At 51.4% G+C, this 23,499-nt stretch overlaps 1 protein-coding gene across 2 annotated transcripts in view; it reads left to right on the top strand.

Annotated features, from left to right (window-relative positions):
* Positions 1–20,429, top strand: part of ST8SIA5 (ST8 alpha-N-acetyl-neuraminide alpha-2,8-sialyltransferase 5) — a 73,489-nt gene extending 53,060 nt beyond the window's left edge. For both annotated transcript variants that reach the window (XM_043889244.1, XM_043889243.1), the window contains 4 exons: positions 2,067–2,211; positions 6,634–6,746; positions 7,505–7,597; positions 8,770–20,429. In XM_043889244.1, the coding sequence (XP_043745179.1) occupies positions 2,067–2,211; positions 6,634–6,746; positions 7,505–7,597; positions 8,770–9,238 (820 nt within the window). In that variant the 3' untranslated portion in view covers positions 9,239–20,429. The remainder of the gene's footprint in view (positions 1–2,066; positions 2,212–6,633; positions 6,747–7,504; positions 7,598–8,769) is intronic.
* The last annotated feature ends 3,070 nt before the right edge of the window (positions 20,430–23,499 follow it).

Raw genomic sequence — 23,499 nt, 5'->3', positions numbered from 1 at the left:
CTGAGCCCCTTCTGGTGGTGGAGGGGTGGTTCCAGGTGTGGGAGAGAGAAATGGCATCAGGTCCTGCCATGCGCTAAATGGAAAAAGCTTTGAGGCAAGGTGGTCTTTCCCCTTTGCTCTCATTACAAGCTCACTGACGACGAGATTCTAAACTGAGGTGTAAGAACCTGGTGCAGTGGGGTGGGGTGGGGGAATGTGCTGGAACACAGGCGTGAGCATTCCAGTTATAGGAGAGGAATCCTGTAACAGAGGCCCTCCCCTCCCCTACTGCTTGCAAATGGACACACTTGCATCCCGGTTTATATATCAGTCACTCGTGAGCTTGATTAATATGAGTCAGTCTCCCTCACTGGGATACTCACCAGTGGGCTGACAAGATGGACCAGCCAGATGCTGCTTTGAAATGCTGACCGATGGCTCCTGCCTCACCAGGCCTCTGGCCTTCTCTCTGGAAAGCCTCAGTCACAGCCCTCCCCAGGAAAGACTACTGCCTATGGCCAGCAGCCAACTGAGCTCCCCTGTGAAGTCTCTGCAAGAGATAGAGTCACAAAAAATAATGTGTATACCCTTTTTGGGCTTTGGAAGCTTGGAGTCACAGGATTACAGAGGGTCAGAAAAGCCAGCCCTGCATTCTACAGATGAGGAAACTGAGGCAGAGAGGGGAGCAGACCTCCCCCAAGCCCCACAGCTGGTGAAGGCAGAGCAGAAACTAGAAGCCAGGCCTCTCAATGCCAGGCTGGCATCCAGGTTTCCATCCCAGACCTTCAGCATGGACTTTCCAGAAAGCTTGTCCTCAACTTTGGTTAGTAGTCATCATCCGGGCTCCATGGAGACGGTGTTCCATTCTGCCCAGGGCCGCCAGAAGGCTGGGTATAACTGTGCCCAGAACCAGTGTTGGGGGGAGGAAGTGTGTCATGGCCCACTGCTGCTGTTCTTGGAGAAAGTGGATCCTCGTCCTCTCGTAGCCCCCAAAGTGAGACGGGGAGTGCTGGCATCCTTTGTCAGATCCAGCCCCTCTGTAGCCAGGGGGGACTCAGGTCCCCAGAATAGGGGAGCAGGGTGTGTCTAGGATCTGACCCCGTCACCAAGTCTTGCAGGCACACTTGGGAGAATGCAGTGCCAGGCGGAACACCAGCTGCAGAGAAGAGAAAACCAGGCTTCTCTGGCCTGGCTGGCTCCCAAGCCTGCCTCATCAGCCCCACGCTCCCTCGGAGGCTATTTTTTAAGTCTGCTGCTTGTGTTGTCTGAGCTTTAACCCTTCTGTAGCTCATGTTTGAGTGTTTTTGTCAGTGAAAACCACAGGGCTTTTTTTTTTTTTTTTTAAATCATGAACTCCCGAAATCTTTTAAAAGCCAAGTTCCACTTTCTGCAAGAAGTCACCCAGTATCAACCCTCCATCCAATTTCTGACCCCTCCCTATTCTTGGGACAGTTTCTAAGTCACTGAAACATCTCATTTCTGTTGACCGTGCGTATGTTGCTTTTTGACCATCAGGTGGGGTTAGCCTCGCCTAGAGTCAGTTATGGGGGCCAAGAACGGAGGAAGAACTCCCATCCCTGGGTTTTCCCTGAGAGCTGGGTAAGGAAGTGTTTCTGGGAAGTAGTAGAAGGCTTGGCAGCTCTTGTGAAAGCTGACATGGGAATGCTTCACCCAGGGTTGGCAGGACCTGGTTGCTGACACCCATGTGTCTGACGCTATGCAGAATCCTGACAGGTAGGGTCCCCGGCCACCCAGGGCCTTTCATTCAAGTGAAGAGGGAGTTGACAGAGGATAAAGTAAGTGGTACCCAGTCTGTGCTCTGGGACTTTGGAGGGCAGTCTGGCCAGTGGGGACAGGGCAGCTGGGAGCTTACGGAGGGAGACCTGGCTGGACCCTGAAAGGCTCGGGCATTGGGAGGGGTTCTGAAGACAGGGGGATACATGAACAGGGGTGAGAAGGGATGGGTGGGAAAGGATGGTGCTCCCTGGCCTCCCCGAAGGGCCTCACTTCTGAGACCCCTCCGTTCTCTGGGAGGCTCTACTCTGCCCCGCGTCACTGTCCTCTTTCTGTCCATCTCCTGCCCGCAGGTCCACTCTGTCCAGGTGCTGCAATGCCCCCTCCTTCCTCTTCACCACCCAGAAGAACACGCCCCTGGGGACGAAGCTCAAGTATGAGGTGGATACTAGCGGCATCTACCACATCAACCAAGAGATCTTCCGCATGTTTCCCAAGGTGCTGCTTCGGGCAGGGTAGTCTGGGTGGGCATGGAGCTGACCCCATGGGGTCTTCTGTGGCCATGCCTGTGTGGCATGGCAATCACTCTGCTGTTCCCCTGTACCCAGTGGTCCTGGGCTTGGCTGGCCAGTCTCTTAGGCTCAGTAGACAGTCCTCTGGGGTTCCTGGGTGTCCTGAGTACCTGAATGCCAACTGGCTGTTATTTGAATGACTTTTGGCAAGAAAGTGGTTGTAAAGTTTTGATTATTGCCTTGCTTGCAAAGAACATCCTGAAGCTATCTGGGTGGAAGATTAAGCATTTGCTCCCTACCCAAGGGAGGCAAAAGAACAAAAACATACATGCACAGGTTGTGTGCACAAGAAATCACAACCATACCAAGCAAGGCACTGCAAGGCTGACCTCGGAGCGGCTCACCTTGGGCAGTCCTTTTGTCTTGCCAGGCTTCACTCTCCCTGTCTGTAACACTGGAGTTTGGACTTGGTGTAGTTTTGGCTTCTTAGAACAGAAAACCTAAAACATCAGGCACTTAAACAGGAGAGACATTTATTATTATTTTTCCCTTTACACGCAAGAAGCCTAGAGAGGGGCTGTTCATTCAGGCTGGTGCATTTCCCCAACCCTGGCCAGGGGGACCACAGAATGAGGGACCCGTATGAGCCAAGGGCTCAGACCACAGAACCCAGGCATAGGCATTCCCTTCCGGCCTGATCGTTGCACCAGACTCTTGGAGAAGGGACTCTGTGCTGTATGTTCAGCTCTTCTGATAGTTACGTCCTGAAGGGGACGGTTCCTTGCATGTTTACAGGCACTTCCTGGAGCGCGCTGGCCCAGGGCAGGGTGTAGTGGGTCCCGTTTGTAGACCTGATGGTGTGGCTGGGGGTCAGGGTGTGTGTTCAGGTCTTGCTGGATGAAATGTGAAGGACGGGGCTGCCCTGCTTCCAGGACAGCTAATGAAAGAAAGCCCGGGATTCCCTGCATTCTTGGTGTGCACACCAGAGTGCATACTGGTATGGCTGGGCCTGGGGGTGGATAGGGCAGCGCTGGGGGAGAAGCCGGGGCTGGAGAGGTGTCAGACACACCCTCCCACTGCAGTGCTGGAGGATGATGGGTGTGAGCCATCTTTATGAGGTGGGTCTTGCAAGGCCTGGAACATAAGGCTGGTGACAGCAGGTGAACTTGAAGGTAATGCCAGTGGGTGACACACAGCTCGGTTATGACATATGGATCCAAGGAGGGCCACGGGGAAGGGCTGGAAAGGGAGCAGGGGTGGCCAAATGTGCACGCCATATGGTCTCTGTCACAGCCACTCACCTTTATCATTCTAGCATGAAGCAGCCACAGACAGGAGTAAGCAAAGGACTGTGGCTGGGTCCCAACGACACTTTGATTCCTGTTCAGTTCATCTCTGTTCAGTCGCTTAGTCGTGTCCGACTCTTTGCAACCCCATGAATCGCAGCACGCCAGGCCTCCCTGTCCATCACCAACTCCCGGAGTTTACTCAAACTCATGTCCATCGAGTTGGTGATGCCATCCAGCCATCTCATCCTCTGTCGTCCCCTTCTCCTCCTGCCCCCAATCCCTCCCAGCATCAGGGTCTTTTCCAATGAGTCAACTCTTCACATGGGGTGGCCAAAGTATTGGAGTTTCAGCTTCAGCATCAGTCCTCCCAATGAACACCCAGGACTGATCTCCTTTAGGATGGACTGGTTGGATCTCCTTGCAGTCCAAGGGGACTCTCAAGAGTCTTCACCAACACCACAGTTCAAAAGCATCAATTCTTCAGCGCTCAGCTCTCCTCACAGTCCAACTCTCACATCCATACATGACCACTGGAAATACCATAGCCTTGACTATACATACCTTTGTTGGCAAAGTAATGTCTCTGCTTTTTAACATGCTATCTAGGTTGGTCATAACTTTTGACATCATAAAATATTCCTTTGATTTGTTTTCCCATCCTTCAAAAATATAAAATCCATTCCTAGCCCACTGGCTGCGCAGACATAGGTGGTGAGTTAGGTGTGGCCTGCGGGCTGTAATTTACCACCCCTGGATTAGAGCATGTGACGCAGAAGTATTATCTGAACTTCCCTAAGGTGAGTATTTCTTTGAGTTCAAAACATATGCAGCTTCTCAGGCTCCTACCCTGACCCTGAAGATTCTGACTCCATGGTTCTGGGGTGGGGCCTAGGATGTATACTTCCAGAAAGTACCCAGGGGGTTTCCGATTTTCACAAGTGTGGGAGACACTGGCATAAAACATAGAACACCTTGGGTCATCTCTCCAAAGATGGCTTTGTTTTATTCTCTCTCTGAGCAAAGTCAAACAATGCAGTTTCCCACACTGGCCATGAGATGTTCTTGTTTCCTCTGTCCTAGTCCTGGGAGCCTGTCCCTCCAGGGAAAATGTGCCAAGAAGGACAGTCTCCCACAGATGGGTACAGCGCCTCCTTTAGAGTTAGCCTAATTCCTGGAGATCCCGTTGTATTTTCAATCCTGCTGAAAATCGTGGGATCTTCCACGATGCCCGTCTGGCAGTTGGTCTCAGTGGAAGCCCCAGGTGCTGACTGGGGCTGCTCTCACGCAGGGCCGGCCAGCTGGGGTGAGCTAGGAGGAAAGCCACCCAGCGGTCTCTGGGTGTCAGGGCCATCCCATAATAAGCACCTGATGCCCTCAGCCTTGGGCCAGGTATGGTGAACTTTTCATCCACACCAGTGGCTGTCTATGTGTGGGGCAGAGAGGTGGGGATATCTGCCAATGTCTGGAGATGCTTTTGGCTTCCCTAGTAGCTCAGCTGGTAAAGAATCTGCCTGCAACATAGGAGATCCTGGTTTGATTCCTGGGTTGGGAAGATCCACTGGAGAAGGGATAGGCTACCCACTCCAGTATTCTTGGGCTTCCCTTGTTGCTCAGCTGGTAAAGAATCCGCCTGCCATGGGGGAGACCTGGGTTCAATCAGATGCATTTGGTCATCCTGACGGGGGTGTACGAGGCCAGAGATACTGCTAAGCTTCCTGCAGTGGGCAGTCAGCCCCACAGCAAGGAATGAAAGTGAACGTGAAAGTCGCTCACTCTGGTCCAAACTATCAGTACTGCTGAGCTGAGCAATTCTGCTTTACATCATCTCACTGAATCGCAGGAAATATACATTACTATCCTGCTTTTTTAAATTACAAAATTTAATTCGTAACAAATTTTACAAAAATTACAAAACCAAGTCACTGAGAGTTCAAAAAAAACTTGCCCATGGTTCCCTCAACTCACTGTGGTGCAAAACCAGGATTGAGTTGGGTCCCTTAACTGGGGTGCCCAATCCTAGTTTGCCCCAGCCATTCCCAGTTTGACTGAATCTCTAAGTCCTGCATCCCAAGCAAAGTGTCCCAGTCCTGGGCCAAATGGGATGGTTGGTCACCCCTTGATTCCAGGTCTACATTCCTGCCCTGAGCCTGCCTGGTCCCACCTGCCTTGGGTTGCCTCAAGGCCTAGTTTGGGGACATGGCAGAACCAGGTCTTTTAATCAGGCCAGTATTTGCTTTTTCCTGCCTACTTGCCTGTGGTCCCCTGGAAGGCAGGCCTAGGGAGCCTTTGTTTGGGGCAGCCAGTGCCCCAACCCAGGCAACCCTGCCAGCTGAGGTGTGATCAGGTCAGAGTGCTGTGGGATGCTCCTTCCCAGTGCCCCCACGGGTGCATCATCACCAGGGTAAGTCCTGGGCTCCCCTGCTCAACACGCTTTTCTCTGCAGAGATCCCAGGGCCGCTGGCTCTCACTGCTCCCCTAAAGTGGCTTTGCTTGCTCACCTCCAGTCTCTTGTCCCTGCTGCTGCCAAGTCCTGGCATCTGTGCTGGTCTATATGACCTTTTTGTCCTAGTTCTGTGCCCTCCCCATGGAGCTGAAAGGCTTCAGGGCCAGATTTAGGGCCCTGGTCCCTGCTGTCATCCCCCAGAAAGTCTGCCTTAACCACTCGCAAGAATACTGGAGTGGGTTGCCATGCCCTTCTCCAGGGTAATCGTCCTGATCCAGGGATCAAACCTGGGTCTTCTGCATTGCAGGCAGATTCTTTACCATCTAAGCCACCTGGGAAGCATAAAATATGTGAACTAGAAGTCAGAGAAGCTGAGTTTCAGACACTGAGGAAAGCAAAGGCAAGCAGGGTAGACATAACCTGTACGCTCTTATTTGAAACTGAGGACTTCCAGGGTTTATTGAAAAAGGTCATGGAGACCTAGCTTCCGGTTCCAGCTCACTCGTAATTGCATGTGGAACTGGGAAGGAGGCTTTTAATCTCTTTTCATCTGCAAAGTGGAACAAACACTTCTCTCCCTCGTTCCCTACAAAGCTGGATGTGGGTACAGAGGGCAGGGCACCAGGTGGAGGCAGGGGTGGCGCCGCCTCTGACAGCTCTGCCCCTGTCTCCCCAGGACATGCCCTACTACCGGTCCCAGTTTAAGAAGTGTGCGGTGGTGGGCAACGGGGGCATCCTGAAGAACAGCCGCTGCGGGAGGGAGATCAACAGTGCCGACTTTGTCTTCCGGTAGGAATCACCTTGGGTCTGCACCTGCCCCTTCTACCCCCACACCCCTCCTCCTCCATGCCCGCCCCTTCTGGTGCCCCACCCTGCTAATGCTGCCCTTCTAATCCCCACTTTCCACCCCTGCGAACCCTCATGCTCTGGGTTGTCCCTTCCCCCTTCAGCTCTGTCCTGTGCAAGGGGTCGAACCTGTCAGGTCCTCAGTCTCCACATCTGTAAATTGGGAGCAAATGACATACCAGATATGAAGACGTTGAGGACTCACAGGGGCATGCTGAGCTGTTAGTGAGGTTGTCTGGGCAGCTACCTCTCTGATTGGGTTCCACTCTTCTGGAAGCATTGCTTATAACCAGCGTAGCCTTGTGGCTGACACCTTCACTGTGGCCTTACCTAAGTTAGACACCTGTCCATGTATTTCTTCTTTCTTATGTAGAACCCCCTCTTATCTCTTTGGCGATTCTAGCTTACCTCTTTAAGTCAAGAAGATAGCTTGAAAATAAGAGTTAAAGCGAACTTACTTGGGTTGAGGCTGCAATCATCTCATGGTTGGGGATCTACAACAATTAGGCCACTCAGGGTTGGTGAGGGAAGGGGTTGAACTTGCCCTTCTATGCCCAGGCCACGAAGATTCCACCCAGCTGGTTTCCTCTCTGTTCCTCTGCCCAAATGATCACCATCCCTTTCTTCCCCACACCCCTGCTCCCCAGCTCCCTCTAGAATGACTGACTACATGCAGTTGGGTCACTTTATCTCTTCTGCAGGTGCAACCTACCCCCCATCTCAGAGAAGTACACCATGGATGTAGGGGTGAAGACAGACGTGGTCACCGTGAACCCCAGCATCATCACAGAGAGGTCAGTAGCCCTGTTTCTAGACTGGTCCTCTCCAATACGGTAGCTATTCATCACGCATGGCCACTGGGCACCATCCAGATTGAGATGTGCCATCTCCAAGTGCAAAACGCACCCTTGCTCTAAAAGATTTACTACGAAAAAGAGGGTGAATCACACATCATTACAGTTTTATATGGATTATATATTAAAATGGTAGTATGGGGGAATATCAGGTTAAACAAAATCTATTGTAAAAATTAGTTTCACCTAATCCTTTCTACTTATCTAAATGTGCTTCCTAGAACATTTAAAATTACATTTGTGGCCTGCCTGATGTTTCTCTCGACAGCAGTGGTCTAGACAATCTTCCCCTAGAGATGAATCAGAGAGCTTTCCAGCTGTAGGACAGCTCCCTACAGGGAATGTCCATGTGACACTGGGGGGAAACCTCTGGCAAGGACCTCAAGCCACCGCCTCCTTGGGCGGGTCCCCTCCTGGGATCTGTCTGGGAAGCCTGGGGGAGGGGTTAAGGTGTTAAAAGCCCAAAGGGGGCACATTCACACCTCCAGGTCAGGAGAAGGGTAAGAGGAGGGGGAGGTGTTAAATGGGGCCAGATACCCAGGAACCTTTACAAAGTCAGCATCCAGAGAGGGGTGGGATAAGTCAGCTGGGAGGAGGGCTGTTTAATGTAGAGAGAAGGTTAGGGAAGGGCTGTGGGGAAGGAAGGGCTCCGGGGGCCAGCGGCTGGCTTGGTGTCCATCCCTGGGGACCATGGTGAAGGCAGGTCAGGGGGCAGTCCCGAGGGCTCTAGGGAAGGCCTCCCTCCTCCACTTCCCCTCTGAGCCCGCCCGGGCACCCTCATCTGTGCGGGTTAAGGATTACCTTCCTCCCCCAGCCGCCCCCACCCCGGCCCCCGCCGCAGCCACACACCAGGTACTTGTCCCTTTGGGTCCAGATTGCTCTCTCCTGCACCCACTCAGAAAGCTAGAACTGTGCGGGAGGAAGGTGGACATTTATCTGCTGAGTGACTGAGATCAAAGGAGCCGAGAGGGTGGGGGGCGGCCTTGAGAGACCCCCCAGTCCTTTGCGAAGAGCCCAGGGAGCAGGGGTGGGGCCAGCGAGGGCCCGGGGTCCGTCTCACCCTGCGCGCGCGCCCGGGGCCCGTCTCACGCTGCGCGCGCGCGCCCCGCCAGGTTCCACAAGCTGGAGAAGTGGCGGCGGCCCTTCTACCGCGTGCTGCAGTTGTACGAGAACGCGTCGGTGCTGCTGCCCGCCTTCTACAACACGCGCAACACCGACGTGTCCATCCGCGTCAAGTACGTGCTGGACGACTTCCAGTCGCCGCAGGCCGTCTACTACTTCCACCCGCAGTACCTGGCCAACGTGTCGCGCTACTGGCTCAGCCTCGGCGTGCGCGCCAAGCGCATCAGCACCGGCCTCATCCTGGCCACGGCGGCGCTCGAGCTCTGTGAGGAGGTGCACCTGTTTGGCTTCTGGGCCTTCCCCATGAACCCCTCGGGCCTGTACATCACCCACCACTACTACGACAACGTCAAGCCCCGCCCCGGCTTCCACGCCATGCCCTCGGAGATCTTTAACTTCCTGCACCTGCATAGCCGCGGCATCCTGCGCGTGCACACGGGCACCTGCAGCTGCTGCTGAGGGCCTCGCCGGCCTTCCGCCGGCTCCCCCGGCACACGGGGACCCCTGGCACACGGGGACCCCCTGCACATGGGGACCCCCGGCACACGGAGCCACGCTGTTCCTCGCCGGCCCTCAGGGCGGAGCGAAGGCCTGGCACTGAGGTTGGCACTCTCTTGGATGCTCAGCTTCAGACTTGGGTCCTGTGGGCTCTGGGAGGCAGGGATGCGGGCCAGGCAGACACATCTCTCTTCGCACCGCCCCACCTCCCTGCCCCGGCCACACCTCAAGATGGGGGCCCTGGGGATCGCAAGGGAATCAAGCACATTTCCACTCAGTTTTAGCATTTGAGAGAGCACAAACCGTATGGCCTCTTTGCAGCTAATGGAAGTCCCTACTGGGAACAGAAAAGATGGAGACAGAACATGTGAGGACAGTTTAGATGTAACTCAGACTTTTGAGTTCCTGACTCTTATTCCCAGGCCTCAGCCATGAATTGTGGTCTAGAATCTCAGAGCTAAAAGGCTAACAGAGCGGCCAGACCTTCCTGTGAGGTCAGTGGCTCAGAGAGGTCCAGGGATTGTTAACTGAGTTTCCACCAACCAAGTGAGTAAGTGGCGCTGTGAGATCTGATGCAAGGGCTGTGGATTAGGATCTTCGCTCAGACACTGTCACCCAAGGAGAGCCATCCCCTTCAAACACATCCTCAGACACACACGTCTTGGTGCCTCCAGGTTCAATCCTGTGTTTGACCTTTTGATGAGAAGGAAATAAACCAGACCAGCCATTTGCACTAAGGTTTTCAAGCCAACGTTATCGACTCAATAAGTGCTTAGCGACTTGCTTCCTCTTCTGTCTCCCTATTTTCAGCTCTGTTTTAACCAGGAGTTATTTATAAGATCCATCCCTCTGTGTGTTCCTGAATACTGCAGTTCCTGCTGTATCGTGTTCCTGAATTGGAACCGTAAGGCTCTAGACTGGAAAGCGCTGACATGTGACTGGTGAGCTTAGCGACAGAAGTTGAGTCGTGGCCTCCGACACCAGCATCTCTGAGGTCTTACTGTGAAGGCGGGGTTTCCCGCAGCATGCAGTGTGCTGGCCTTCACTGTGAGTGGATCCTTAGGGCCTGTGCTTTGGGAAGTCAGCTGTTCCTAGGCTGAAAGGGCTTCACGTGTCGTTTCACATCGCTTTCCTCTCCCTGTGGTACTCCCACCATGAATGAGGCTGTGCCTGATACACACGGTTGGTGAATTGCCTTAGAATTTAGCTTTGTGGAACCATAGAAGGTTAGTGCTGGAGGATCTTCAGCCTGCTCCTCCTTTCCTCCCTTCCTGCTTTCTCTCCTCCTTCCCCTAAACATTTCCAGAAGCCTGTTCTGCTTTGGTTTGGGGTGAGGCTTGGGAAGACATGATGACAAAGACAGGTTCTCTGTCTTCCAGAAGTGCAGGGCAGACCAGAGACACATTCCGGCTCCGCATGCTGGGTGTAATGAGAAGGAGGAGGGATGGTGAGAGCTCCGCACGCAGGGAGCAGGACCTTTCGTCTGATCACCTCATTTTACAGGCAGAGCAGTAGGCCCAGCTGGTGAGAGACCACGGCACACAGGCCCTGTCCCGGGTCCCCAAGCTCCCCATCGAGGCCAGAACCCCTTCCTCTTGCTTGGGTTTCATGTTGGTGGGGCCATTATGGAACGAGTGCTCCATGCACAACTCTGTTCTAGGTGCTGGCCATGGTTCTGAGCTCCGGTCCTCACGCGGGAAACCCTGGGCTGTTCTGAGCCTATCTGCTTGTCTGCAGTGCAACGAAGTAGCCAGTGAGCCAAAGTAGGCTCAAGGACATGGTGAACCAGGGAACACCACTGAGGACAGTGGATGATTTGCTTTCTTGGGCTCTGCCTGTTTCTCCAAGGAAGGAACATCTGAGACAGATTCCAGTTAACTGAGGTTTCCAGCCACTTGTTTGTGGTTAGTTGGGCCCCATTCTTGAAACTACAGAATGTTAGACCCAGAAGACTCGTAAAGACCATTTTGTCCCCCTTAAGGAAGGAGGTCCAGAACAGGGAGGTTACCTGGCTTAAATCATGCCAGGGGCTCTACTGAGTGCATGCAGTGGACAGAACCTTGGTGAGTCAGACATCAGGGTTCCCACAGCCAAGGGTGTCTGCCCCAACCAGCGCCCTCATGGGAGTTGGGGATGGAGCATCACAACCCATCCCATGTAGGAGCTGGACTCCTTGCTTTTGGTCCTGTTGAAGTCTGAGGGTCTTAGGGCAGTCCCTTCTCCTTTCTTAGGTCTCCATCGCCTCATCTCTACAACCAGAAGCTTAGAAAATATCCCTAGGGTATCTGTAATCTTTAATTTTATTGTTTTTGTAAGTATTCATGATGTATGGATCTAAGCCATAAATAATATTTATTGCTGTAATAGCTAAGATTTCCTGTACGCTCATTCTGTATCAAGCCCTGCACTCGGCGCTTTCTTTGCATTATCTCCTGTGATCACCACAAGACCCCTTGGGGTAAGCAGGCTCCATTGGGGAGACGGAGGCTCAGAGTCATTTGGTGTCTTGCCGATGGCCAGACACCCAGTAGAGGAAACCGCACCCAGGTCTTGTAGAAACCCAAAGCCTGCGCTCCAAACCTCTGTCTTCGCCACTTCCTAGCCAGTGTCCCCAGGGTTGGCACAAGAGGGAATCCTTGTTCCAGAAGGACTGAGAGGCCGCTGCAGGGTGTGCTGGGCCCTGCTCTAGGGACAGTCTCGGAGACTGGCATGGGTTCAGAAGGGAGTCTGCTTGTAGCTGCTTCTTCACCTGCACCCCGCCCCAGCCCTGGCCACAGCAGATGCGCCCACAGTGCAGTGAAGGGAGGGGAGCGGAGGCCACATTTTGCAGAAGGGGTCCACATTAAATGATGGTGTGTTGGAGGACTTGCCCAAGGCCACATGGCCAGCTAGTGACTGAACTGGGACTCAGTCTCCTGACTTCCACACTTCACTTTTCTCCTGCAGCCAGTGTTTGTAGGAAAAGCACATTTTCAAAGCCTCAGAAGGCCTGGGCACCGGCTCAGGAAGCCCCCCACCCCCATGTACCTCAAAGCTCCGCCCCCATCCCACCATGCAGCGCGGACGGCTAGTTATATATGATATTCTTATGTGAGGAAAATCAATTCCCCAAACAAAACAACCATCGTGTCTTCCTTTGTGCTAAGCCCACTGCTCCAGGCTTCCCAGGGGGCTCGGACAGTAAAGAATCTGCCTCCAATGCAGAAAACTCAAGTTCAATCCCTGGGTTGGGAAGATACCTTGGAGAAGGGAATGGCAACCCACTTCAGTATTCTTGCCTGGAGAATCCCATGGACAGAGGAGCCTGGCAGGCTACAGTCCATGGGGTTGCAAAGAGTCAGACACGACCGAGTGACTAACACTTTTACTTTCACCAGGCTTGAAAGGCAGTGAAAACAAGTAAATGACTCCGTGCTTAGTCAAGCAAAAAGGAAGGTGGCTTAAGGTCAGATGCAACCTCTGAGACCATTTTGGCAATGCTGCTGTGGCAGCTCTGCCCACTAATCGCCTGGTCTTGTAGACAGTCCATTGCCCTGATTCTGCTGAGTGTAGGGAGGAGGCAAGGGCAGAGTTACACATAGCTGGCTTCAGCCAGGTATTCAGCAAATCGTTACTGAGCACTCATTTTGTGCGGGGCATTTGGGTAGGGGCCTTTGAGCTAGTGCTGAGCAGAGTGTTAGCCCCAGCCCTCCTGGAGCTTATGGTCTGGTGGGCATGTCCAGATGCTGCACTGAGTCCCCCAGGCACGTGTAGGAGCTGAGCTGAGTACTGGCAAGTCTGGGCTCAGGGTCAGGTATCACAAGAGGAGCACCAGGCCTTGCAGGCGTTGGTCCTGAATTCTGAAGGTTGGCAGAATGATTGCAATTGCTAAAGCGGTAGATCCATGTCATTCCTCAACATCCATGTGACATGTGACAGGGGTGAGTGGCTTCACTGGTCATTTGAGTCCTCTCTCCGTTTTTTTTTCGGTAAGGAACCACTTTACCCTGACTTTCCTCCTGCCTCTTTGAATGTTCCTTCTCAGGCTCCTTTGTTGACCCATCTTTTGTGAAGCTTCCTCAGGGTTCTCTTCTCTTACTAGGAGTGTTCCTTCAGAAATTGCATCTCTTCACAGCCTCAAACCTCTCCTGTCCTTGCATCTTACACCCCTTACTGGGAGGCCAGTTCTCCTTTGGAGCATCAGAAACATGCTTACTGTGGCTTTCTGAATGCCTGTACCTGCTCAACATCTCAGCTGGTACAGTTAAAACCTGCTTAGCCCTCAACTAGCACAGTTAAAAGGACAATCTAGATTCAAAGTCACATCCCCCCACTTACTGGTGACTTTGGGGGATCTGCCAACGCCCTCTGGAGGCTCTGACTCATCATCTGAGGTTTAGGCCAGGACACCAGCCGTGGAATAGGGTTGTGCGATGCCTAGCACAGTGCCGACACAAACTAGACACCCAGAGAACAGGTTCCTTCTTCCCCCTTTCTTCCCCCACTGAATGGCTCTACCTCATCACTGGCCCCTCAGTCCCAAACCTGGGTCCCTCTTGGCTCTCCTTCCTCCTTTGCTTTCTGTCTGTTTGTTCACCAGATCGTATCAATTCCAACTCATAAATATCCCTTGAAATCATTCCCTCCGTACATTCCTTCTGCCACTGCCCTAACTCGGGCCCTCTGATTGATCATTCTGCTTCTAGAGAATTACCTTCTGAAAACACCTTTGGTGGAGTCCATTGACTTCTTATACCACATAGTCCAGATTCCTTTACCCAGACATGCAGGGGTTGTCCCAAGCTGGCTCACTCACCTTCCCAGAGACCCTCCTGCCACCACCATCCCGCCAGGACTCCTCCAGGGGCTGTAGCTTTGCACGAGCTGTTGGAAATGCCTGAAATGGCCCTTACCTTCCCCCTCCTTCCTTTACCCCACCACTTGTGCAGGTAATGTCAGGTGAGGGTCCCCACCTCTTCCCCTCTGTGAGCCTGGGCCGAGCACTCTCTGCGCTTCTGCAGGAACCATCACTGACTCCTGTTAGGACGTCCTCACAGCACACCACCATGGGTGCGCCTATGTCCTTGGCGGAGGCCCGTCCTTTCCCTAGGAGAAGGTGCTGTATCTGGCTCTTCTTGGTGTCCCCAGTGCTGGCACAGAGCCATCTGTTAACGATAGCAGTGGACTCTCTGATTAGTCGGTGTGTTCCAGTGGTTCAGGAGACCCCGCTAATTAACTGAGTAACATGTAATTGTCAGCTTAGGCGAGTCCTCCACTGACTATTATCATTATTTTTGCATGGTACCTTGCATGTGGGAAGCATTGCACTGTACAGATTCCCCCACCTGCCCTTGGGGAGCTTGGGGCGCAGGTCCCTGTTGTGGTTGCTTGCTGGCTCCATCACCTGGTCTCTGCTGCCTTCTCTTTGCCTCCCTCCATTATAATCTTGTACTGAATCCCTGGGTCGGGAAGATCCCCTGGAGAAGGGAATGGCAACCCACTCAAGTATTCTTGCCTTGAGAATTCTGTGGACAGAGGAGCCTGGTGGGCTACAGTTCATGGGGTCACAAAGAGTTGGACACAACTGAGTGACTAACACACTATTATAATCTTCTTCCTCATCTGCTTCTTGCCTAGTCACCAACTCTCTCTAGTTTAAGCAAAAGATGGAAAGATTTTCTTTTTCCCTTCGCTCCTGCAAAACCACAGAGATTTGTCAGAATCTTAAATCGCTGTGTTGAGGTACAGACAGGGTAGCAGTATATGAGGGACTAATCAATAATGTCTCAAGAACAAGTGGAAAATGCTGTATTTATTGGCTGGAAAACAAATGAGCTGAGCTTTGCAAAATGTCTGCTCCAGAGGTCCAGTGGTAGGTCAGGAGCTTGGGGGGTCTCTCTGTGGGAGGGGGATGGTGCGGCTCTGAGTTCAGCATGCACCCTGGCCTCTCTCCCGGCAACCTGGGCATCCTTCTAAGGAAGAGGCTGACTGTGGCTTATGACCAGATGAGGCCAGGCTTGGGGTGTGCTGATGCCCGGGGTGTGCCCTGTTCTCTTGTTCTTTAGAGGGCTGGTCAAGCCAGGCTAGTCTAAGGAGGTTGATTAAATCCTACAGGGTGCTGTGATAAAGTGATTAAGTTCTTCAAGGCATAGACTGTAGATCTCTTGTGTCAGAATCCCCTAAGTGCTTGTTAAAACCCCTGCCTCCAGACTCAGAACCTGGGGGAGGGGGGTGATGTGGGGCAATGAGCATTGTGACTCCAAGACCAGCTGGGCTCTCCAGGTCATCTTGGGGCCCATATCTGCTGGAGAACTGGGTTCTGCACCGCTTGTGGGTCAGTGGCTACTGCCAGGTGAGTGATGTTGTCTGGCTTGAAATTCAGACTGGAGTCTTAAGTGATAAAGAAGAAAAAACAAGCATAGACTTTGATGTGTTTTAGAAACATGAATATAAAACATAATCCACTATTAAATTCACAACAGAAATGGACTGCTTAGGAATCTCTTATATTTATGAAATCTGTTTTGGCCTGGACATTATCAGTGATTTCTCTATTTTTCAATTGTGGGTAACATATACATAAGATTTGCCGCCTTAGCCATTTTTAGGTGTACAGTTCAGTAGTGTTAAGGTGTGTAGCCAATCTCCAGACTCTTTTTTTTGCTGTTGTTATTGCAAAACTAAAACTCTGTACCCATTAAAGGACAGCTCCTCGTTTCCCCCTCCGCCAGCTCCTGGCAGCCATCATCCCTTCTGTCTCTGTGGCTTTGACTACTCGAGGTCCCTCACATAAATGGAATCATAGCGTGTCTGACTTTTTGGTGACTGGCTTATTTCATATAGAATCTCTTAGTTATAATCTGTTCTCAGATGACTTGAACTGGTTTCACTGTCCCTATGATAGGATTCTGATTTTAATTTTTGCCTAGAACAGTTGTCCTGGGCTGTTATCTGTTCCCTGGCTTCTGGCAACCTCAGCATCTTTGCTGAGGGTCAGAGCAGACCCGATCTTGCTTTGCTAGCTTGACTCAACTGTCCTGGCCAGTCAGTGTCCTGAGAGGCAATAGCTCTACTCAGCTTCTATAAGTCTATAGATATTTCTCCTGCATGGTCTCTTCTGAGAATCTGCTTTTCTTTTTTTAACAAGAGAGAGAGGGAGAGAGACATCCATACATTACCATGACTTAGCTCTTGGCACAAAAGCCAGAAATCAGTGACTGTCTCTCTTTGCAGTAGGGAGATGGTTTCCTTGGCAACCAAGTAACTCATTTCCTTCAACTAAATGACGTGTTCAACTTTAGGGTAAAAGTGTTGTTTCCTCTAGAATCGTGGTCCTCAACCTTGTGTTCACATTGAAGTCACCCAGGGATCTTTATAAAGCAACCCCGTGCCAGCTCTTCATCTTTCCAGAGAATCTGATTCACTTGGCCTGGGGACAGGGCCCCATATTCTTATTTTTAAAAATCTCTTTTAAGTGAATCTACTGCACAGAGGCCGAGGGTCTCTGTCTTGGCGACACATCGGGGTCATCTGGAGAGCTTTAAGAGCTACTTGTGCCTGGACTTTGCCCCCAGAAGTTCTGATCCAGTTGGTCTGAGGCATGACCTGGGCGGGAGGGCTTTTCTGACTCACCAGATGACCCTACTATGCAGCCGAGACTGAGAACCACTGTTCTAGCCCGGCATCTCCCAAACTTGAAACTGTGTCAGAATCACTCTGAGAGCTCACTGGTTCCTGGGCCCCTCCCTGGAGTCTGATTTGGTGAGCCTGGCAGGGAGCTTCTTTGCCGCTTCCTAAGTGATGCTGAGGCTGGTCCTGGGACCCACACTTTGAGGAGCACTGCTCTGCCTGATATCTTGTAACTGGCTCAGCCCTACTCTGCTGGCATTTGTTTCCTGGTTAGTGGTTGGGAGACTTGATTCAGGCTTGAGACTTCTTAAAGGTACCAAGCAGCTCTTTTTCTGAACATTTTTCAACCTTTAAATAGACATTATGAAATCTTTTTAAAGCAAAGTTAACTAGATTTCCTCTCCCAGGGTTAGGAGGCTCGGCGTGTGCTTGAATTAAGTTTCATCTGTTCCTGGAGTAGGGATGCATTTGGGGATTAGTGCTAAAGGGCTGGAGTCTCTGGAGTTGGTGACCAGAGCCTGTGACCCAGAGCCTGTGTCCGGGTGAGGGTCTCCCCGTGATGAGTGCTGGGATAACATCAGGGCACCACAGTGCTCTCTTGAACACAAAGCTGGGGCTGGCGCTCTGCCCACCATGCCCATGGAAAACAAACAAGGTGGTGATGAGGCAGCATCCCACAGACATGGGCTGATGTGACCCAGGGTTCACACCTGCCTTATGCTCCTCCTTCCTTTCCCATTTTCTGTTGGAAAAGGCTCAAGTTGAGACCAGCGAGCTAGTGCCGAGATCCTGCCTCAGTCTCTTCTGCCTCCAAGTAGAGGCCAGTCCCCTGGCCCTTCCTTCTGAGGATACCCACAGTAGTGTGGCCCCAGCGAGCCCTTTATCACTGTGGCAGCTCACAATTTCACATTCAGCTGCAAAATGTATGAGAAACCTTGAACATCTTAAAGATTTGTTAAAGGAGGAAATAATTGCTATTTTTTTTTTTTTTTGAAACAAGGTCAAAGCACACCTCACTTCCCAGGGCCACTTACCCAGCAAGTTCACTCAGCCTCAGGCAGCTGGGGACTCTGGTGAAGGAGAATTAAATTTGAGCCCCTGTAGTAGATGCTATAAAGCTCTGTATCAAAGACCAAACATCTTGCTAACAGCAAATCCCTCACGGCATTATGGAATTTAATTTTAAATTCAATTCCAGTGAACTTGATTCTGGTTTCTAATAATAAAGCAAATTAAGAGAATGACAACAGGTGCTAGATTTAGCAAGAAGCGGCAGCTAATAGACTAATATAATGGCATTAAAAAGACCAAAGCTATACATCTCAGAAAATACCAAGTGATCTGATGCTATTTAGTGCAGGGGCCAATATGTAGTAACAACCCCAAGGGCAACAAATAACCCCTCAGAGCAGCCCATCCTGTGGTGTCCACAGCCACGCAGAGGTATGAAAATGCTCAAACAACATTCAGTAGACTGTGTTTAAGGAGGCAGAGAAGTGCTTTATCCACTTGGAATTATTTTCATCCCCAAGCCCTTGAAACACATTCATCGAAATCTTGGTGCTTAAAGGATTAGCCCTCAGTTATCTTGAAGTTCAGGTTGGTGAAGTTCAAGTTCATTATCTGATCATACAGGATTCATGAGCTGGGTAAACTCTTTGAGACTTAGTTTCTCTCTGACATTTGCCGCGCCACCCTCCACCACCCCCCCCCCCCACCACCTCCCTGCAAGATGGAAGGTGAAGGACACCCCTTCCGCCGTCCTGCTTTACAGGGAATGTGCAGGGTTGGTGGTGGCGGCCGGTGGTGGCCAGGTGTCCTCTGCTTCCAACTGTGGTGTCTCTACTGCACATGGGAGGGGATCTGGATCTCAGCTGGGGCCAGGGCTGGCTCTGCAGTGACTCTGCCTGGATTTATCTGTGAATTTAAGAATAGGCCTGTTTGTTTGTCTTCCTGTGAAAGTGAACACTTCTGCTTTCTACACACTTTCATCACCTATTTTCTCACCAGCCCTCGCTGTGTTCCTAGGAGGAGGGAAAGGCAGTGAGCGGCCTGCAGACTGGACTGAGGCCGGGGAAGATGACAGAGGTGTGTCCTGGGTCACACGGAATGCTGGTGGGACCCTGCTAGGGTGCCCAAGCTCCCCAACGGGCAGGGGGAGGTGGCCCTATCTTGCTCCCACCCTAAGGCCCTTCTGTTTTCTTCCCTCTGGGTTATCTGGTTGCCTGGAGTCAGGTTCAGGCCTGGGGCTTACCCCTGGCCGCATACCCTGCCCAGCGTCTGTGGGGAGGCTCCTCTTTGGTATTCGTTCCTCTCTGGGCCCCCAGCATTGGGAGTTGTACCTGGTGGGGTGAGAGGGAGGCAGGTTTACTTGGCAGAGGGTCAGCCAAGGCCACAGGCCTGAGCACAGCAGGCGTGAGGAGGTGGTTGGCAGTTGATCCAGTGATGCCCCCCATTGCTGTGCTTGTTTGTGGGGGGCTGGGGATGTCCCGAGTGACAGCTCCTGCCAGCCTCCCTGCCCCTCCACAGGACCCTCAGCCTCTGCTGGGGCCGGCTTCTGAGCAAGTCACTCTTCCCAAGTTTTTTTCGGGGGGCAGGTGGTCCTCCCTGAGGCTTCCACGCTCTGCACACATGTTTTAGGGGTGCAACAGGGTCTTTGAGGCCTGCCAATTCCCTTTCTGGACCCAACTAACCTCTCTTCAGAAAGCCATAACTCTTCTTCAAAGCTGTATTGTGTGAACTGTGAAATACATGTAAATGTGTATGTATTTTTTAAACTCACATGTTAACTCAGTGCGCATACAAGAAGTCGTCCAGTGCTACAGTTTAGAGTCAAACCTCTGCCACCTGGCTCCTCAAGTGAAGGCAGGACAGATGATGGGGGTCCACGAGGGAGCTGTGGAAACCTCCTCCTTACAGCCACATGCTCCCAGGCTTGACGTCGGCTTCCAGGAGCTCACGCGAAGGCAGCCAGTGGAGTGCTCCCGAGGGGCTGGCAGCGGCGAGTCGCCCCTGCGTGGCCTCCTGTGTGTGAAGACAAAGTGGCCTTGCGGGTGTGACTTCCACATGCTCCTCAAACCCATCCCGCTGTGCTTTCCTCTCCCAAGAGCCGCATCTCACTGCACTGCGCTCCACAGAGCCTTTCCCCCTGGAGAAGAAAAGGGAGGCTGAGATGTCGTTTGCTGGGCTGCACAGAAACTCAGTCTGGACATGGAGCTGGAGCATTGCTTTTTTTAAAAAAAAAATCCCTCTCTTGCTCTGGTTGATTTGCTCCCTCCGTTTGTCCTGGAGAGAAACGCTCTGTGCCCCTCCGGAGTGTTGGGAAGATGAGGTTGCAGTCATTATTTTCATGCAAATTTTGCTGAGGAGCAGGGGTTCATAGAAACTCTTGCAGCCTCATTCTAGCTTGTGTGCGGCTGTCCTTGAGTGATCCTGAAGTGGTGACTGTGACCTAACGCCTGAGAACGTAATCAGGGTAATTTGTATCTGTCACTGTGTTTGAAAAGCCCTCAATTCCACCCAATAAAACCAGTCAAGTGGCTCATCTCGCGCAGATTTCTCTGGCTGTGGCCTTGTGTGTGTGCATGTCTAGGGACTGGGCTGGGCTAGGCTGATGCCGCATAGCTCAGTGCGGGGAGGCGGCCAGCTCTAGGGAGGATGGCATGGCTGCCCGGGCTCATCTTTGGGCACCACTGGCCTCTCTGTGTCTGGCAAGAGTGGCAGTCTAAGCAGGGGGGCTTAGGAAGGGCTCAGAGACCAGACCCAGACCAAGTTGGGTGGAATGCTGAATTGACAGTATACAGGGAGCAGAAGGACAAAAAGAGAGGACTGCAGACTTCCTCTAAGGAAGGAGGGTCCCCTGGGGCTGGCGGGGCAGGGGGGAGGAGAGAGGGGTGGGCTGGGATGGGGGAAGATAGGTTCTGAGTTGTGCTAACACCTAGAAACAGACCCATTAGCTAAAAAGACTTGTTTTTCTTTAAGCAAACTTGCTCTGTCAAGGTCTGGAGTCATGGCAAAGGAATTACCCTTTCATTTAAAAAAAAAAAAAATTGTTCTTTCAATGCTGTTATCCATGAGTGTGTTTGGAGTAGGATTATGTTAAATAAATTAAAAAAAAAAGTTCACGTACAAACTGGCTGGGTCTGGCCTGCCTTATGAGATGTAGATAAGACTGTTTGGATTTCACAAATAGGCATTTTGGATAAGTGCAACACCTCTCCTTTGATTTCTGCAAGCTCTCAGGGGCTGGTATTTTCCTGACCCCCTCACTCTCTAGACTTTAGAGCTTTTGAGCATGTTTCTGTTTTATATCCCTTAATCACCTAGATTATATGCAGACCTTCCCTTGACATCGATGATCATACAATGCATTCCAGAGTGATGTGGGAGAAGATGGGAAAGGGATGGACAACATTCCAAGCAAGAAATCTCAAACGTAACGTTGGGTGTCCTCTGGCTAACCCACTGGCCAGCCTCCCAGTGGGAATACTTCATGTGGTCCTAGCCCATCTCTTTGGCTCAACTTCTCCTTGCCCTTTTTTGGCCTCCTATTCTGACTTCCCAGCTCTCTATCAATGGAGAACACATTTCTACTATTTCTATTTGCACTTGTTTAAACATTCTCTGTGTGCTTGGTCTCCTGCAGGGCCTGGATCTCAGCTCACCTTTTACCTCCCCCCAAAAAAGAATTTCCATACCAGCTGGCAGATATTTAAATTCTCCTTATTACCGTTGTAAAATGCCAAACGCTCAAACAAGCAATGGTGGAACCTAAGGGTTAGCCCTCAGACCTGAGTACTGTCTGTTATAGGAAGAAAAAAAGCTGAGGGTCAAGGAAATAGGACTTCAGTATGTATTTTTTTTCCCCTTTTTTTTTTTTTTCAGTATGTATTTTTGAATAAATGAGTAAATGAACCAATGAGCTGGGGGGACAGATGTTAATTGTAGTTCATTTATTTAATAAATAGATTCATGCTATTTGTCACTTCATTCCTTCGTTGAACAATCATTTCTTGCACCCCTACTTTGGGCCAGGTTACTTGAGGATTTGGGAATACAAAGGTGAACAAATGCATGTGCCATCTCTGCATTTACAGGACATAGAGTCTGGCCAGAGCAATAGAGGTAACCAAAAACTCCACAGTTCAAAGTTTAACTATAGACAGTGCTTCTAAGGAGCATGAGCTATTGCAGGATGTTCAGCACATCTCCCTGAACCAAGGCTGAGCCCAAAGAGCAGTCCACGGGAGCAGAGACAACTGAGATGAGAGCTGGAGGATAAGGAAGGGTTAACTGGGGGAAAGGTAAAGTTGTAGGGGAAGAAAGTCCAGATAGAGGGTCCTGGATGGGGAGAAAGCTTGGGACCCTGGGGGAAGGCTTTTGCAAGGGTAGAGAGGGGGAGATAAGGCTAGAGGGCTGGATGGGGGCAAGACCCTGTGGGGAAGAGGTGGGCCAAGTTAATGATTTTGATTTTGATTCTAAAAGAATTAAGTAGACCTTGGAGGATTTTAAGGAGGAGGAGGACATGGTCAGATTAACACTGAAAAATTCCTGAGAGATGTGGCCAGGTGGCAAGTAGAAAGACCTTGAGCTCACCTCCACCCTGGGGCACACTAAAATTACTATTACATTATTACAATAATATTATTATTACTATTTACAGAGCAACTATCTATGAGTACAACCTGAAGACTAGCAGAAAAGATTTTCCGAAACTAAAAATATAAGAAGGAGCAATGACATGGGTGTGAGGGCAGAGATGAGTATAGTTAAGACTCACATCTCTGGATAGGTGACCCACAAATGGAGGGGTGATAATCACAATTGCTGAGGTTCTCCCCAAGTTGTGAGGGGTTCAAGTCCCACACTGGGCTCCCCAATTCAACCCTAAATTGGGAAAACAAGAATGTCTGACTTTGAAGGCCAGTGGGGCTGGCCTAGGGGAGAGCCAGAGGACTGTAGAAAACAGAGACTCCACTCTTAAAAGGTGCGCATAAAATCTTATATGATTTGAGTCTCAGCACAGAGGCAGTCATTTGAAAAGACCCTGGAGCAGACCCACTTGCTGAGCTTAAAGAGCCTCCTAGAGAGGCAGGAGGCCACTTGGACTTCCCCTTGAGATTGAAATGATGGCAACAACCATTGTTGTGAGTTTGTCCTACTGCAAAAACACTGGCACTTGCAAGCACCATTTTGGAGTGCTCTACCCGGCTTGGGTAAGTGCTGGGAGCTTACCCACCAGCAGGACAAGGCCCCATCCACTGGGGGCTGGCAACAACCCCAAGATCTCACTGAGTCACGCAGCTAACTGCCCTAGGACCTGGCCCTGCCCATCAGCAGGCTGGTCGCCACCATGCAAGGCAGATCCTTGCAGTCAACTGGCTACCAGAGTCCAGACAAGCCAACCAGCTTGCCCATGGTAGTTGATCCCACCACAAAGAAGGGTCCACACAGCACACATGGGGGGCATCCCTACAGCATCTAGCTCTGGTGACTAGAGGGGAGCGTGGTGCTTAGCCGCAGAGGCCATCTCCTACAGAAAGCTCCTTCTCCAAGATTGGGAAGCATAGCTGACCTGTTTAATACGTAGAAATAAGCACAGAGAGTTAGGCAAA

This window comes from Cervus elaphus, chromosome 27 (assembly GCF_910594005.1).
Source record: "Cervus elaphus chromosome 27, mCerEla1.1, whole genome shotgun sequence".
Classification (NCBI taxonomy): domain Eukaryota; kingdom Metazoa; phylum Chordata; class Mammalia; order Artiodactyla; family Cervidae; genus Cervus; species Cervus elaphus.
Note: the sequence above shows the minus strand (reverse complement) of the source record. Positions and strands in the feature narration are given on the sequence as shown.